A 15,588-nucleotide genomic window follows, 5' to 3' on the forward strand; every position below is an offset into this window, starting at 1 on the left:
TGTACAGAAAGAAATGTCAATTTAGAATTCTTTATCAGTGAAGATATTTTTCAAGAGTGAGGGTGAAATACATACATTCCTCACCCAAACAAAAAGTGAGAGAATCAGTCAGCACCTATGGCATGTATTTTAGGCAGAAGGAAGGCAATCATAGATGGGACATCTAAGATGGAAATAAGAAAGAAGAGCAAACTAAGTGGTAGATGTCTGGGTAAATCTAAACAAACATTGATATAAAACAAGAGTATAATACAACATAAATAATGTATTGTAGTTTTGGAGGGTATTTTAAAGGTCCTTGTGTTGTCTGGGAGAAGGTTCATGTAGTGATAAACTTTGGACTTAATCAGATAAATTTGCCTGTTAAAATTTCCAGGATAATCACTAGATGAATAGGAACAGAGTACATAACTTACAACTAGAATAGGGGAGAAGTGGAAGCATTAAAAAAAAAAATCAATCAATCCTAAAGAAGGAAAGGTGAGAGAAAAAAACCACAGATCCGGAGAAGACAAATGGAAAGTACAACATTAGATGGCAGAAATAAATTCAAATATGTCAGCAATTATAATACATGCACTGGTCTAAAAGCCCAATCTAAGAGTCAGTGATTATCAGACTAGGCTGAAAGCCAAAAGTAACATTTGTTAGCTAAATCTACACATAATGATTTAGAAGGCTTTGATGTAATAGGATGAAAAGAGAGTTACTAATACTAGGTAAACACTAATCAGAAGAAAGCTGTTTAGATACTAAGGCAAAAGCATTGCTAGAATTTAAGAAAGTCACAACATAATGATAAGTTTACCAGGCAGATATAATAATTATAAACTGGCTTGCATATTACAACACAGCCCCAAACTATATAAAGCAAAAATTGAAAGAACTTCAAATTGAGATAGACAAATCCACCGTCACATTAGGAGATTTCAAGTCATCTCGTCCATTAATTGAATTGTGTCAACTGTGATGCAAATCCAGTAAGAGGAGATGTCAACAACACAATCATAATATTTGATCAAGGACATATTTTTATTTTTATTTAGTTATATTTTGGCTGTTTCGCATCGCGCGGCTTGTGGGATGTTAGTTCCATCGACCAGAGATTGAACCTGGGCCCACAGCAGTGAAAGTGCTGGGTCCTAACCACTGGGCCACCAGGGAATTCCCAAGGACATATTTTTATGTATATTCTTTACAAACACACACAGAAAACTAAAATAAGCTCAAAAGATTTTAAGATTATTAGCTTATAAACTATGTTCTTTGACCACATGCAGACTATGTCCTTTGATGACTGTAGTCCTGAAATACGTTAACATCAATAGTCAAGTAGGAAATATTACTGCTGAAATATGATCTTAGGAAGATCTAATACCAATTTGAAGACTTGCCCTTTGTCGAGTTCTCTACCACTCATGTCAGAAGTTCTAAAACTGCTAAACTTATACCATGGGTTTCAATAAACATCTCACCAAGATAATTGTATACAAAATTCTCTTTTTTCAGTAATTTTAAACAAATCATGCAAATTGTGTCCATCTGTGTTTCTATCCCTTTTACCTCAGTAATATCTGAATAGATGAATAAACCTCTTCATCATGGTCAGCCTAAAAGCCAGTTTAAAAAGATTTGTGTGTGCATATGTAGTATTTCCTCTTCATATACTTAAAGTAAATTAAAAAAATTATATTGTGCAGGGGTATGACTGTCACTTAAATCTCAACAAATGGTTGGAGAAAACAGTTGTATTAATAGTTCCTCACCACAAATTAAAAACTCCTGATGCAGGCAGCCCAGGTAGGGTTCCTTTCTTTGGAGAAGAATTAAATATAATGAAAGTAGAAGTCTGAGAAATTTAGTGACACTTGGAGCAGAAGTGGTTTTTGAGTTTACAGATTTTTTTCCAAGGCTTTGGACTATGGTAACTTCTTATGTAGAAAAGAGTGTTATTTGGGAAAAAAATTTTGTGGTGTATGTTGCCTCGTGAAACTGAAATCCACAGAATGGTTTCTCAATAGAGCACACAATTAGTAGCACTTTTAAATTTGAACATCATATCATTCATGTGATACACAAGTAGTAATTCCCATTTTACAAATGTAGGAACCAAGAAACTGAGTGTCTCACCCCAAGTGAAGCTATGACAACACATTATGCTAAAATATAACTTTTTTGTTTCCCCATTATGTCCTGTCCTCATTATAAGTTATCGGGTCTGACTATGCAATATATCTTGTTCTGTTGACCAAGTAACAGCCTATCTTTGGTAAGAACGTTTGAGATCGGTATAACTGAGTTTAATTTTAGGTTCTTGATTCTAAATTCTTTACTTAATTCCCAAGACTTCCTGTTTAACTTGTATGTCTCATGACTCACACTCTATACATACCACATTTGGTTTCCTCTCATCCTCTTACCTTTTACGTGAATAAAGTCTGAAGCAGCCCCTATTTGGATGAAAAACACTGAAGCCATGTGTCAAGGGTGGTAACGTGTGGGAGAAGCCTTCTTGGGAAGGTCTCTGCGTTAACAGCCCAGCCCTGGACGGCCTTTCGCACGTCCATCCTAAGACTACTTCTAGCTCTGTTCTCACCCCAGGGAGAGAGGCCGTATAGGGTAGACCTGGTCTGAAATCCAGCTTGGCCATCATCCCGGGGTTGGTTTGGCCCGCTTCTTCATCTATGAGATGCTGGTGAAAGTGTCTGTCATGTAGAGTGACCGCAAGCGCTGGGACGGTGCATACCAGCTGCTCCCACGTACCCCAGGGCTCTGAACACTGCAGCTCTTTGTACAAGCCCCTCTGCCCTCGGGCCGCCGTCCAGCCCTGAGCTCCCTGGCTGCCCTTTCACGAGGCCTGTCCCTTCGTGGGTGTGTCCCCAGGTGAGTGCTTGGCCGTGCGGCGGCCTGTGGTGGGGGAGGTCTGTGTCCCCGATGTGCAAGCAAGTGGAGCACTGTTATTTGGCTGCTTGGCAGGGCTCTTGAGCAGGTGCAGGTCCTAACCTTCCCGACTCCAGAGGGGGCGGCTCTGGAATCGGAGGTAACCAGGCCCAGCTGAAGCCGAGCGGCACCTGGAGCTCCGTCCGGGTTTGCAGCCTGACAGCAATGAAACGCACCAGCCTACGCAGGGTCGAGCAAACACGGGCAATTGGTGCTCCGGGCGCACGCGGGGTGGAGCACAGGGCGAGTCCAGGTGCTTCGTCAGGTTCTTAGCTTTCCGCGGGCTGCAGCCCTGACGCCCCGAGCCTGGGCCGGCCCCGGGGAGGCAGCCGGCCGGTCCGGCGCTCAGGACGCGGGGCACTTGCAGTCTGGCCTAATAGCGGCCCGCGGGCCACCGGGCAGGCCCCTAGGGGGGCCCCCAGACGCCCGCCCACGGCCCGGCCCCCCGCCCCCCCGCGGGGGCCGGCGGGCCGTGCGGCCCAGGTGAGGCGGTCCGGCTGCGGCCCCGCCCGCCGACTTCCTGGTTCGCTGAAGGTGCAGGCAGCGTGAGGCCGGCGCGAGGGGGCGGCGGGGGCGGCGGCCGCGCGGTCACCCGGACGTGGGGGCGGGGCGGGCGCAGCTCCACCGCCGGGCCGCGGCCGCCGGGCTCTGAGCGGCCGTTCCCGCGGCGGCCGGCGGGGCGGGGCGGCTCCCGCGACATGCAGCCATGGACTGCAGGACCAAGTGAGTGCGGGCGGCGGGCAGCGGCCCCTCCTCGGTACCCCGACCCCGGGCCCCAGGACCCCCGGGTCCCCGGACGGCCTAGGCCGCGGAGCCTGCGGGCGGCGGGGACGCGCGGCCCGACGCGGAGGCCTGGGCGCCGGCGCGGCCGCTGCGGGTCCTGGGCCGCGGGTCGGACGTGACAGCCGGGCGCCCGCGCCGCGCCGCGCCGCGCCGGGCCGCGCGGTGCGGGTGTGAGGTGTCTTCCCGGCGCGGTCCCAGGTCCTTCTTTTTACGCCTCTTCTTAGGACCTGAAAGGGGCCCCCGTGTGCGGTAATACGGCCGCTGGTCCCTGCCAGAGGGTCTGGGAGGCTGGGTGGGCGGTGGTGGTGTTTTGATGTGTTGGCTCCGGTACCCACCAGGGGAGGCTTTTCTTTAGGAGACGAATTAGGCAGAAAGCTATTTGTGTTAAGTGTGGTGATTTCCTTTTGGGTACCTTAGAGGCATGAGTTTTATATTTTGCTACAGAAACTTAGTTTGCAAAGAATTCCATTTTTCTTCTCTTCCCCCGCCCCCCTTAACCCTCCCTTCCTCCGAGTTTAAAATCGTGAATATCGTGTATTTTTCTTTTAGCGTGAAAGGCCTTTAAAATTTCCCAGTATAATAGAATCGATATTTACTATTTACACTTGAGAGATCCTAAAGACTATTACGAAAATAGGAAAATTGTGTGATTTAGAATTGTTTTCTTCAGTGTTTGATATCTTGCGGGGGGTGGGTTGCTAGGTGCATGACGTGAAAAGTGGACCTTTTGACCTGAACCGGCTTAGGAGGGAGGGTCACCTGACTGAGGGTCCAGGTTGATTATTCCCATTGAAGCAAGTGAATCGTGGGAGGGCTGAGGAAACTTCTATTTGCAAATAAATTTATGTGGGTTGTCGCTTCCTATGTTTCTAGATTCTTGTAATAAATTTTTTAAAAATCAAATGTTTATTTAGAAGCCAAAGCTGCCATTAGTTTCTTGAAGGAAGTGCATATTACAAACAGCCAGTGCACACAAAGACACTAAGGTCTCCTTGGCAGGAATAACTGAAATATATTAACACTTTGATCACATGGACTTTGTGGTATCAGACTTTGACCTTTTATCTTCTGGCAGAAAGAGATTAAAACAGAACTAAGTTTAAAAAAAAACTCAGAACTATGTTTTTAAAACAGATGTCTCAGTAGGTTTCAATTTGCTTTTTGAAATAAAGCAGAGACTATGTTGAATGTATGAGCAGTTAGTGAAGATGCGGATAACTCTTGAATGAAGCAAAGCGTCACTGTTCTTAGTGATAAAATCCAAGTATTGAGGCAGATGTCCAATTTCCCCAAAGATAACTGACGTAAAATAAGGCTTTTTTTGGTTGGCCTTGGAGGCTATGTTTAGTTTGGCACTTTAAACATGCTTATGTGCTGTAATTATTATATCTCAAGAAAAGTATGTGCGAAGTATTGCATTTAAGGACCATTATGAATGACTCATGGTGCTCTAGAACATGGCAGGTGGAACCAGGTGCTCATTTACACCTGTATTGCAAGTCCTTTGAAGAAAGCTGGAGAACCTGCTGTCAAACTCTGCTGGCAGGGAAAGGTAGAGACACTTAGGAACGTGCTGGCTTTCCGGTTTTGATTCAGTAAGATAAAGGCAATGCTTTATATTTATACAGCACTTAATACTTTATAAAGTACTTCCACTTGTATTATTTGATTTGTAATCCTCACCATTATTATTCTTTGAAGCGAACAGTGTACTTTATAGGTAAGAAAACAGGCTCAGAGGTTAAATGTTTTGCCCCAAGACTCCAGGCTCCTAAGCCTCAGGGTTCTTAAGTTGCTGAACTAGGAAAACACTTTACTACTTCTACGCTGTGGTCATGTAGTTATATGGAACATACTGAGACAAGAAGGAGATTAATTTTTAGAGTTAAGAAAATATAAACTTTGTTATAGGAGATAAAAATAACAAAGTTCTTTTTCTTTTAGGGAAAATCCAGAAAGAACCTTTGACTTGGTATTGAGAGTGAAATGTCATGCCTCAGAAGATGAAGGTATGTGTGTTTGCTAATTCAAAACAAGCGCTATTGTTGTAGACGACCAGAACGTGGTGGCATCAGGATCATACTGAATTAAATGTGTATTCTGTGTCTAGTGTCTCAAGTTCTGGTAATAAAATAGATGCTAAGTCTTTGCCACGAGGTGGTAGCAATCCAGAATGTTATCTGTGCAGCTTAAATTTCAGGTGTATGTAAAGGCCATGTAACTTACAACTTAACTTTACCATTGGTTGATGAAGTTATTGTTAGTTTTGGTGGAAGGGCATGCCTTTTCATTTTTCATTTTTTTTTGAAAATTCAGCTCCTTTTTTAAATGCTAGCAAAAAATTTCTCGCCTGTACAAATGGGAGCGGCACCAGTTCCCTTCTAATGTTTCCCAAATGCAGAATGTGAACTGAGTACCCACTCCATGGGGTTCACTCCGGGAGCCTAGGACTTTCACGGGGAGGTAAAGAGTCATGGGACATTGGTAGGAGTGTAAAATGGTTCAGGCTCGTGAAAAACAGTTTGATTGTTCCTCAAAAAGTTAAAAATAGAATTTCCATATGATCTAGCAATTCAACTCCTAGGTATGTACCCCAAAGAACTGAAAACAGGTATTCAGACAAATACATGTACACGCATGTCTACAGCAGTGCTACTGACAATAGCCAAAAGGTGGAAACAGCACAAAGGCCCATCAGTGGATGAACAGATAAACAAATTGTGGTTTATACATGCAACGGAATACTATTCAGCCATAAAAAGGAATGAAGTGCTGATACATGCCACAATGTGGATGAACCTTGAAAACATTTATGCTAAGTGAAAGGAGTCAGATATAAACGGTCACATATTGTTATGATTCCATTTATATGCAATATCCAAAATAGGTAAATAGGTTGCCAGGGACTGAGGGGAGAAGGAGATGTGAAGAAACGTTTAAATGGGTAGGAGGTTTTGTTTTAGAGTGATGGAAATGTTTCAGAATTAGATAAAGGTGGCTGGGATTGTACCAGACCGTGAATGTACTAAATGCCATTGAATTGCACACTTTAAAAAACAAAAAAACAAAAACCAATCACGGGACATTACTTGGAAGGGTTTCAGCTGTCAGTTCTATATAATTTCCTGAAAGGACAAGAACACTTTAGGATCATGAATTTTTGTCAGTTTCTCCCTTACTTTTATCCTGCGCGTGTGTGTGTGTGTGTGTGTGTGTGTTTGTGTGTGTGTGTGTGTGTGTGTTGGGTGGTGGAAAAGAGTAAGGGACGTCTCTTCTTGCTCATTTCCTTCGTATTGTGCCCTCGGGCGATATGCTTTCATGGATATCTCCAGTGTATGATTTCACTGCCAGTGTACTTAGACCCCAGACAGCTTGATGATTCAGTGTGGAATTTTTGTCCAGGCTAGTTGTCCACTCTCAAGGCTTGGTGGAAAGTCTCTCGACACTCGTAGCTCCTGAAACCGGCCAGCAGTTATATACTCCTAAGCAATTTGGGGCTGCACACCTTAAAATAGAGGAACCTAACCCAGCTGTGGTGAAGTGGGCCTGGCTAATTTTAGGTAGGAAGTCAGACACCTTCCTGGCTCCCCCAGCCCTGCCTGCTGCACTTAGGCCCATGTGAGTTGCAGCTGTGGTCAGGTTTTTCCCCAGACGGGGACTGATCCTAGGTTGTACGTGAGCTTTCTCCGATTAAAAAGGTAATCTTTTGTTGTCCTATATGTATTAACATTGGTCTGTTTACGTTCTTTCCAGGCCCAAGTAAGTTCTCTTTGAAGACTCCAATGGATACGTTATTATTATTATTTTTAGCTCCAATTTAAGTCTGTTCTTATAGTATATTTGATATGAATAAATCTTCACAGTACCTACCATAGCATCAGCTAAGGTGTGTGAAGTAGTGCCGACCTGATGTGTTTGTAAAACAGGCTAAATTCCTTTGGCAAACATGGTTTCTCTGTAATTTTAAATGCATGCTAATGTGATCTTGATGAAAGCATGGACCTACCTTATGGAACACCCGCTCTGTGTGTGTGTGAGAGGGATTCGGACTTTCCATGCAGACTCCTGCGCGGTTTACTCCTTACTTCCGCCCTCTGCCTTTTTTCCATTTTTCAGGAACTGGTCATTTCAGTTGGTATCTTTTACTTCTGCCCTTCTTTTATTACCTTCTTGCTTTTTTGCTGTTGTTATTGTTAAATCGCTACTCATCAGAAACATCTTCATTTGTATGTTAACCATTTATCCAGCATGATGAAGTTGGAAATATAATAAATGGTTAAAATAAGCACTTTGGCTTCTCTGTAGGGTGCAATTAATCCATTCTACCCATGTATTCCATTAAAATGGCTCATTGGCACCAAATTCAAAAGATTTTTTAAAAAGCTAAATTCAACTAACTATGTAAAAAGCATTAACAACTGTTCTTTTTTGATTGTGACTTAAATTTATGAATATAACTAACATTTTAGGGCCTAACAAGTTACACTTTTTATGCTCTAAAAAGTGATGCTACTGTATAACTAAAATTTTATGTCAAATTGAGAGTTTGATGTTTCTAAATTTTTTTTGTTAGTTTTCTATTGTATTAATAAATATTGAAGGGCAAAATGTCCAGAAATTATTAAAATAAGTTATTGGAATATTCTTATTTAACTGTCAATGAAACCTATTTATCTAATGAGTCTCATATACGTATCAGTTTGTTTAAAGTAGGATACGGTTTTTTTGGCTAACATTTACATGAACATGGATGATATTCTTATGTAGTAATGGACCGATAAAACAAAATGTGTAAGTTAGGATGTTTCAGGGTACAGATATAAAACCAATTTAAATAATAAGGAAACTTGATATTTCATAGGAGAGGAAGTCTAGAAGTAGGTCACCAGAGGCACGAACCCACGTCCCGTGCATCAGCAGGCGGACTCTCAACCACTGCGCCGCCAGGGAAGCCCTGGTGTATTTTTTTTTTTTTTTTTTTTTTTGCGGTACGCGGGCCTCTCACTGCTGTGGCCTCTCCCGTTGCGGAGCACAGGCTCCGGACGCACAGGCTCAGCGGCCATGGCTCACGGGCCCAGCCGCTCCGCGGCATGTGGGATCCTCCCGGACTGGGGCACGAACCTGCATCCCCTGCATCGGCAGGCGGACTCTCAACCACTGCGCCACCAGGGAAGCCCCCCCGGAGTAGTTTTTTGATGACTATCTGTTTGATCCAGTAGAAAATATGATGCTCAGGGTAAACTTGGTTTATGCTAAGACTGGTCATATTACATTAGGATATTTGGCATGTTTCTTGTTTACTTATTAATAGAGAAGTTTTAACTTATTTATCCCAAATAATTTACGTCATAAATATCTTCAGAGACAGACCGTCGTTAACTGAGTTTTAGTTACGATTGGAAATGGCGGTGCTGAGCTATAACTTGATACATCCGGCTCTGGTGAGGTGATGCTCATCATCTCATCTGTTGCTGTTTGGACTTGTTTCAAAGGCAGTATATTGATTTTTTTGAAAAGGACACATTTTAGAGCACATGTGAAGGGCCCCACAGATTGAAGCATTGCTGTGAGTGGGGTTGGTAGTGTTTCCTACCGCGTCCCCTTTGTGTTAGTGGATGGGGTTCTGGTGGTGTCCGCCCGGCTGGCTGGGGCGTCTCCTCGTGGATGTTTTCCTGGCAGGACAGCTTCCCTGGTAGCTTCTGCTCCAGCTCTCCGAGAGTGAGGTGCCAACATCTAGGTCTTAACGCTCCTCCTGTTGGGTTTCCAGACATTGCTGGCGCCCCTTTTCTTCTCTTTGCTGTCTTTCTTCTTCCCAGCCATCAGGGAAGTTCAGCCAGCAGGGTGGCCTCCCTTCGATTCTAATAGCAGAACTTATTGTAACCCGGCTGCCCCTGCTTTCCCCAGAGTGATTCAGGGAAGGGAATGCTCAGTAGAAGATGGGAGATGCGGCCTCTTGGGGTTTTCCTTCCAGGCAGTGGCCTTGGAGCTCCGCTTTCTCTTTCGTGTTGTTGGCAGTGCACCCCCAGCAGCAGGAGGGCAGTAGCCCCTACTTGTGTAGCGCTTCGTGCCACACACAGTTCTGGGTACTTTACAAAAATGCTGAGGTAGGAAATGAAGAAACTGAAGCACAGAGGAATGAAGAAAACTTGCCCAAAGCAGTCTGGCTCCAGAGTCTGTATTTTAACCTATTGCCTTTTAATAGATTTGATATATGCATGTGTATTTTAAATCTGCTGCCTCTGTCGCCTTTCAGTGTGCAGTAACTTCGCATCAGGAAATACTAGAGTATAAAATGTATGCGGTTCAGGTATTTTTTTCCTGGAAATTAATGAATGAAGTATAATTCCACATAAAATAACTAGTGAGCTTTTTCCTTGTAGTGTTGATTCTGGCACTAGTCTTTTTAGGATTTCCATCTCCGTATTTAGTGACTCTTTGATCTAACAGTTTTACTTATTAGTAGTGTTCAACACATCTTTTAGCAAGTCTTGTCTTCTTTATCCCTTTCTCTTTAGCTAGAATAATTTCTCTTAGGAGCAAATCCCTCCTTGCTACTGACTTTTCACTTTATCAGCCTGCCTATCCCAGTATCAGATTATGCGTCCTTCTTATGTGAACAGTTTAACTGCCTCTTTTTTCTTAAATCAGAACCTTAGGCCAAAGAATCCTGCCTTGGTCTGTGTCCCCCATGCCCTGCAAATGAAAGGTACTTCTAAACTCACTTTTACATTTGATGAGTTTTCGTCTATAGGGATACTGTTTACACAGATTCACAGCATTTTGCTTCTTCCTGTGTTTTAGCACTTACTGTGTTCTTCTAGATATGTCTAGTATAGTAATATAGAGGCATGTAGATATAGCATAGCATCTGCTTGCCCTGCTTCAAGGAAGCTTTTCAAGGACTGGGCCACAGCATAGTAACTGTATGTATCCTTAAGGAACAGTTTAGCACAGTAACTGGCATGTTTAGTGCATAGTTACAGAGTGAATAACAGAAATTGGACCGAGCATAGAGCCTGACCATTGGTTGGATGAATTCACAGAGGCTGCCCTTGTGGACGTGATCCTCAGTGTGTGCTGGTGGACAGTAGCAGGGACATTAGCGACCTGTGCCTTGGGTGGGGCTGTTTGGGGTCCCTGTGCTCACCCCCCATCCCCCATTCAGGACCCACATCTGCCCGGCTCCCTCCTCACGTCACAGGATTTACTGGCACACGTGCTGTGTTTGTGCGTTTGTGGAGGCTGCCCTAAAGCCCGTTGACGCCCCTCCACACATGCCAAAACCCCGCGAAAACCTTAACAGTTGGAAAGTAGAACTTCGATGAGTCATACATACGATAGAATGGTCTAGGAGACTTTACAAATTGCCCAAGTGGAAAAAACCCTGTGAGTAAAACGCGGTTCCCCTGCTTTTGCTCTCACTTTGTGTTCGTTAAGGAACTCTTGAGTCCCTCTCAGCCCACGTGCACTAGGATAAATTAGAGTAATCTTGAGTGAAAGTTTTAACTTTATATCCTACATTGTAGAAGAAAGCAAAACTTATTTTCTCATGGTTGCTAACCAGGGGCAAAGTTTAATGTGGTTCTTGAGGAGCATGTCTTTGAGATACACCGTTTTCGTTTTACGTCGAAGATATTGAGAACAGCTGTACTTTTCTGTTTGGCTCTGAGCATTACCTCCTTCACGCAGCTGCCTGCAGGGGAAAAAGCAAGTCACATTTCAGGGTTCAATATTTGTTGATTGTTACTTTGATAGGGATGTTGCAGAATTTATACTTTGGTAGTGTGATTGTAACTTGTCTCATTAGGTGCTTTTATTTCTTCACATGCTCTTTAATTTTGCTGCTTTCGTCCAAGGTGCCCTTTTGATTTTCCAGGTGAGTGACCCCGCCATTCCATTGGAGGTGAGACAGCTCCTCCAGGCGCTGTGCTCTCAGGCTGCTGTTTGGCCACTGCTGTGTTGCACGGTGCCATGAGTGTGTCCAGGTTTTTTCTTGGAACTTCCTTGTTTTCTTGACTTTCAAGGTAATATGTTTCTGGTATACTTTTGATCATATTCTCTCATTTGGAGAGAATATTGAGATTATGATCAAATAATTTCCCTCTTTCTTTTCCTCCAAATTTTACTTTTCTACTTGCAAGTTAGAGGACAGTAATTTACCTTTAAAATATACAATTTCAAAGTGCATATACAGTATTAGCAGTAGACATTTTTGGAGTACTTTAAACAAGCAGCCATGGAATTATTTTAGATAACAATGAAAATCAGAGGGATTAAGGGTGAAATACGTTGTCAATCAATTCCAAAAGAATCCGTCTTCTGTAGAAATAGGTTTTAATATTTAACATTCAAAAACTCTTCCCACTTTCAAACTCTTAGGCTTAATGCTAAAGGGATATTATGGAAACCAAGAGAGTTTTTTTTTAATTATCTTTTTTTCGAGCTAGGAAGCATTCAAGACAGCTTTTTTGGTTTTTTTTTGTTTGTTTTTAAAGAAGATGTTGGGGGTAGGAGTTTATAATTAACTAATTTATTTTTGCTGTGTTGGGTCTTCGTTTCTGTGCGAGGGCTTTCTCTAGTTGTGGCGAGTGGGGACCACTCTTCATCGCGGTGCGCGGGCCTCTCACTGTCGCAGCCTCTCCCGTTGCGGAGCACAGGCTCCGGACGCGCAGGCTCAGCGGCCATGGCTCACAGGCCCAGTTGCTCCACGGCATGTGGGATCCTCCCAGACCAGGGCTCGAACCCGTGTCCCCTGCATTGGCAGGCATTCTCAACCACTGTGCCACCAGGGAAGCCCTCAAGACAGCTTTAATAAACTCCTGAGATGCTGTGATGGTCTTATACCGTTAGGTTAAATGGTTTTCCTGCTGTATTTATTTTGGGCACAGCTAGACTCTTAGTTTACATAAATTAAGGATGTTAATTTATTCCAGGTGGTGGTTTGATTTTTATCTATGGAAAAGGATGTGTTGTTTTGCATTTCTGTGGTAGGTCAGTCCTCAGGCCTGGTTGGGGAACTTGCCAGAGATGCTCCTGAATTGATTTTCTAGAGGCATTTAGGAGGTTAGTACCGCCTGGGGTCTTAGGGCACACTGCAGAAGAGAACAGTAGAATTGTAGAACTGGAAGTTTCCTTAAAGAGCACCTGGTATAGCCCATTAGAGGGGCACCACGTTGACACGTTTTCTGACTCCTGGAGCCCCTCTGGTCCCAGCACGCAGGTGCGTTGTCATCATGCCGCGCGGTGACCACACAGAGACTTGGACAGAGCATCACACAGGCCTCCCCCACCCCACGCACCTGGCTTTAAAATTACCCCTCTGCTCACCACTCTTCAAATCACAATTTCTTTAAGTAGGTAGTGTTGCTTAACGTATTTATATGATTAAAGTAATTCACCGTGAGGTGTGAACAACTGGTAGACAGCCCTCAGGGGAGCATTTTAATTTTAAAGAAAGCCTTGCACACTTGAATTAATTAGAAAGATGCAACTTGCTATAGTGGAAAGATCTCTGAACTGAGGATCAAGTGCACCTCTGTCAGTTACTGGTTAGGTTACTCATTTCCCCCCATTTATATTGATACTCTGTTCGTAATTTGTGATTAACAGCTTTAATATGAGTGTAAGTATATTTAGAGTATTTGTTCAGTGAATTTCACTAAGACTTTTTTTTTTGGTTTATAAGTTCTCAGTTAATGAAATAAAGTTATATAGCATCATGGTTACGGAGCCTTATTTACCAATTAATTTTCTCTGATTAGGCTTCCAGTTAGATGTATTACAGAAACAGAAATAAAAACTATGTATCTAATTTATACAATGTGTCAGTAAATGTGCCAAGAGCCTACAAATCCTATTTATCTTCACTACAACCGTATGAAGTGGGGACTGTTATCATTTTCATAAAGATGAGGAAATGGAATCTCAGAAAGGTTAAATAATGTGCCCAAGTCACACAGCTGTAAGAGGTGGGACTGTAATTTGAATCTGTTTTTCTGATTCTAGAACCAGTATGCCGTGCTGCCTTTAAAATAATCATCTTTTTCTAATAGCAATGACTTTTCTTTGCAGCAATTTTAGAAAACCATCCTTTTAGACAATCCCTAATTCTAGGCTTGACCAGAGTTGTTGTGATATTATATGAAACATTTTAACAAACGTCACTCAAAAGACGAAAATGGGAAGAAAAGTATAAACGACATAGGAAATATTCAGTCCCCTTTCATTCATTCAGTGAGTGTTTCTGAGTGGCAGTTATGTGTCAGACACAGATGCAAAGCAGTTGAGAAGGTGACATTCTCGGAGAGAGTGTGTCAGTTCCAAATCAGTGACTGTAATCATGTTGCAAGGGCTGTGGTCGGGCTGGCACAGTGCCCAGCACCGAGTGTGAAAAGGGCGGCACCTCACTCTGGGTCATGGGGGCCATGGTGGGGGGTTCCTGACGGGATGTAGGGAGAGACAGATGTCTTGTCAGCTCTCAGCTGGGCACCAGGCAGTTATCTCTTTCGGAAGTTAGTTGTACTTCGTATTCAGAATCTTGTGTGAATAATTAAGAGTAAAGAATACATTGCTTTTGGTGTAAATATTTCGAACTAAGGAAGATGATTAAGAAGGACTCTCTCTGCTACAGTGTGATCTGCCTTGGCAGGGGACTGTTGGGCTTACTCAGAGCCCAAAACAGTGTCTGACCCAAAATATCTGTTCAGTGAGTATTTGCTCAGTTGTTGAAGCACTATTTTTAAGGTACTGAGATGGCTTTTACGGAAAAGGAATGAAAATTATGAAGGGTGTTGAGAGGTATTGCTATTAAAATCTTTTCTTTTTTAAAAATATAACAACTTTATCGAACAGGTGGTATTTGTGAAAGTGAAGCTACAGAAGTAGAAGATATAAAAAGAAGTTGATGAGTAATAATCCTTTTGATATTTGCCTCATGGCAGTTATATTGTATATTGAACTTGGTCTTTACTGTCCTGACTATGTGAACACTGGATTTTAGGTTTCTGAGGACAAGTGTCTCTTTGGATCTCTTGTAGATTTTTGGAAGGTGTCATCTGTATGGATGATGTTCAATAGTGACTTAAGTTATACTCTGTTATTAAGGTGAAATTAGTAAAAGGTTGTGCTGTATTTCCAATACCTATTTTAGATTTCTTAAATCTTTTAAAAAACGTTAATGTGTAGAACTTTGAAAGACTATAGATTTTTATTATCATAAGCAATAGGTGCTTTATTGAACTTTTTTTTTTTTTTAGTAGAACTGTTGATAAACCACAAACTCTGTAACTTAGTAGGCAGAGCTGGTAAAGATCAGATAGAGCCTTTTCCTCTTTCAGTTCCGTCTTATCATTTGAATCTGAAAATAAAGCATAGAACTATCAGTTTAGTACATCTGATGGTCTTCTGCAAATGTGTAAGTGTCCAGAAATTAGTCATTTCAAAAATAATTTTGTCCTGGTTTGGTAGCAGAGATGCACCAGCATAAAGATATGTTTAGATATGTTTCATTTATCATTAATGAAAATTAAGCAGTCCTTTAAAATTTTGTAACCTGAGTAACTGTAAAATTTAGACTTCTTATTCTGATAAAAGATTATTTGAAACAGCATGAATTTGTGCAGAAAACATTGGTTGAAATGAAACACAAATAAGTTCAGAAGTGTGTTAATGTCCTCAAGGTCTGCACTTTAAAGATACATGGAAGTGGTTCAGGAAAGATTCTTAAGTGGCTTTCTTTTTTGAGATTCCTGTGTATTTTGGATATGATATTTGGAAGAGGAAGTCATGTAATATTTGGGGAATTTTTTTCAAGGTCTTGGTCATTGTTAGTCTTTTATATAAATTAAAATGGTATTTTGTATTTAA

General features: G+C 42.3%; 1 protein-coding gene across 1 annotated transcript in view; it reads left to right on the forward strand.

Annotated features, from left to right (window-relative positions):
- Positions 1–3,575: 3,575 nt before the first annotated feature.
- Positions 3,576–15,588, forward strand: part of DENND1B (DENN domain containing 1B) — a 253,347-nt gene continuing 241,334 nt past the window's right edge. Inside the window, exons 1-2 of the mRNA XM_082670771.1 lie at positions 3,576–3,663; positions 5,668–5,732. Of these exons, the coding sequence (XP_082526897.1) occupies positions 3,647–3,663; positions 5,668–5,732 (82 nt within the window). The 5' untranslated portion in view covers positions 3,576–3,646. The remainder of the gene's footprint in view (positions 3,664–5,667; positions 5,733–15,588) is intronic.

This window comes from Grampus griseus (assembly GCF_964374135.1).
Source record: "Grampus griseus genome assembly, chromosome: 1".
NCBI classification, from domain to species: domain Eukaryota; kingdom Metazoa; phylum Chordata; class Mammalia; order Artiodactyla; family Delphinidae; genus Grampus; species Grampus griseus.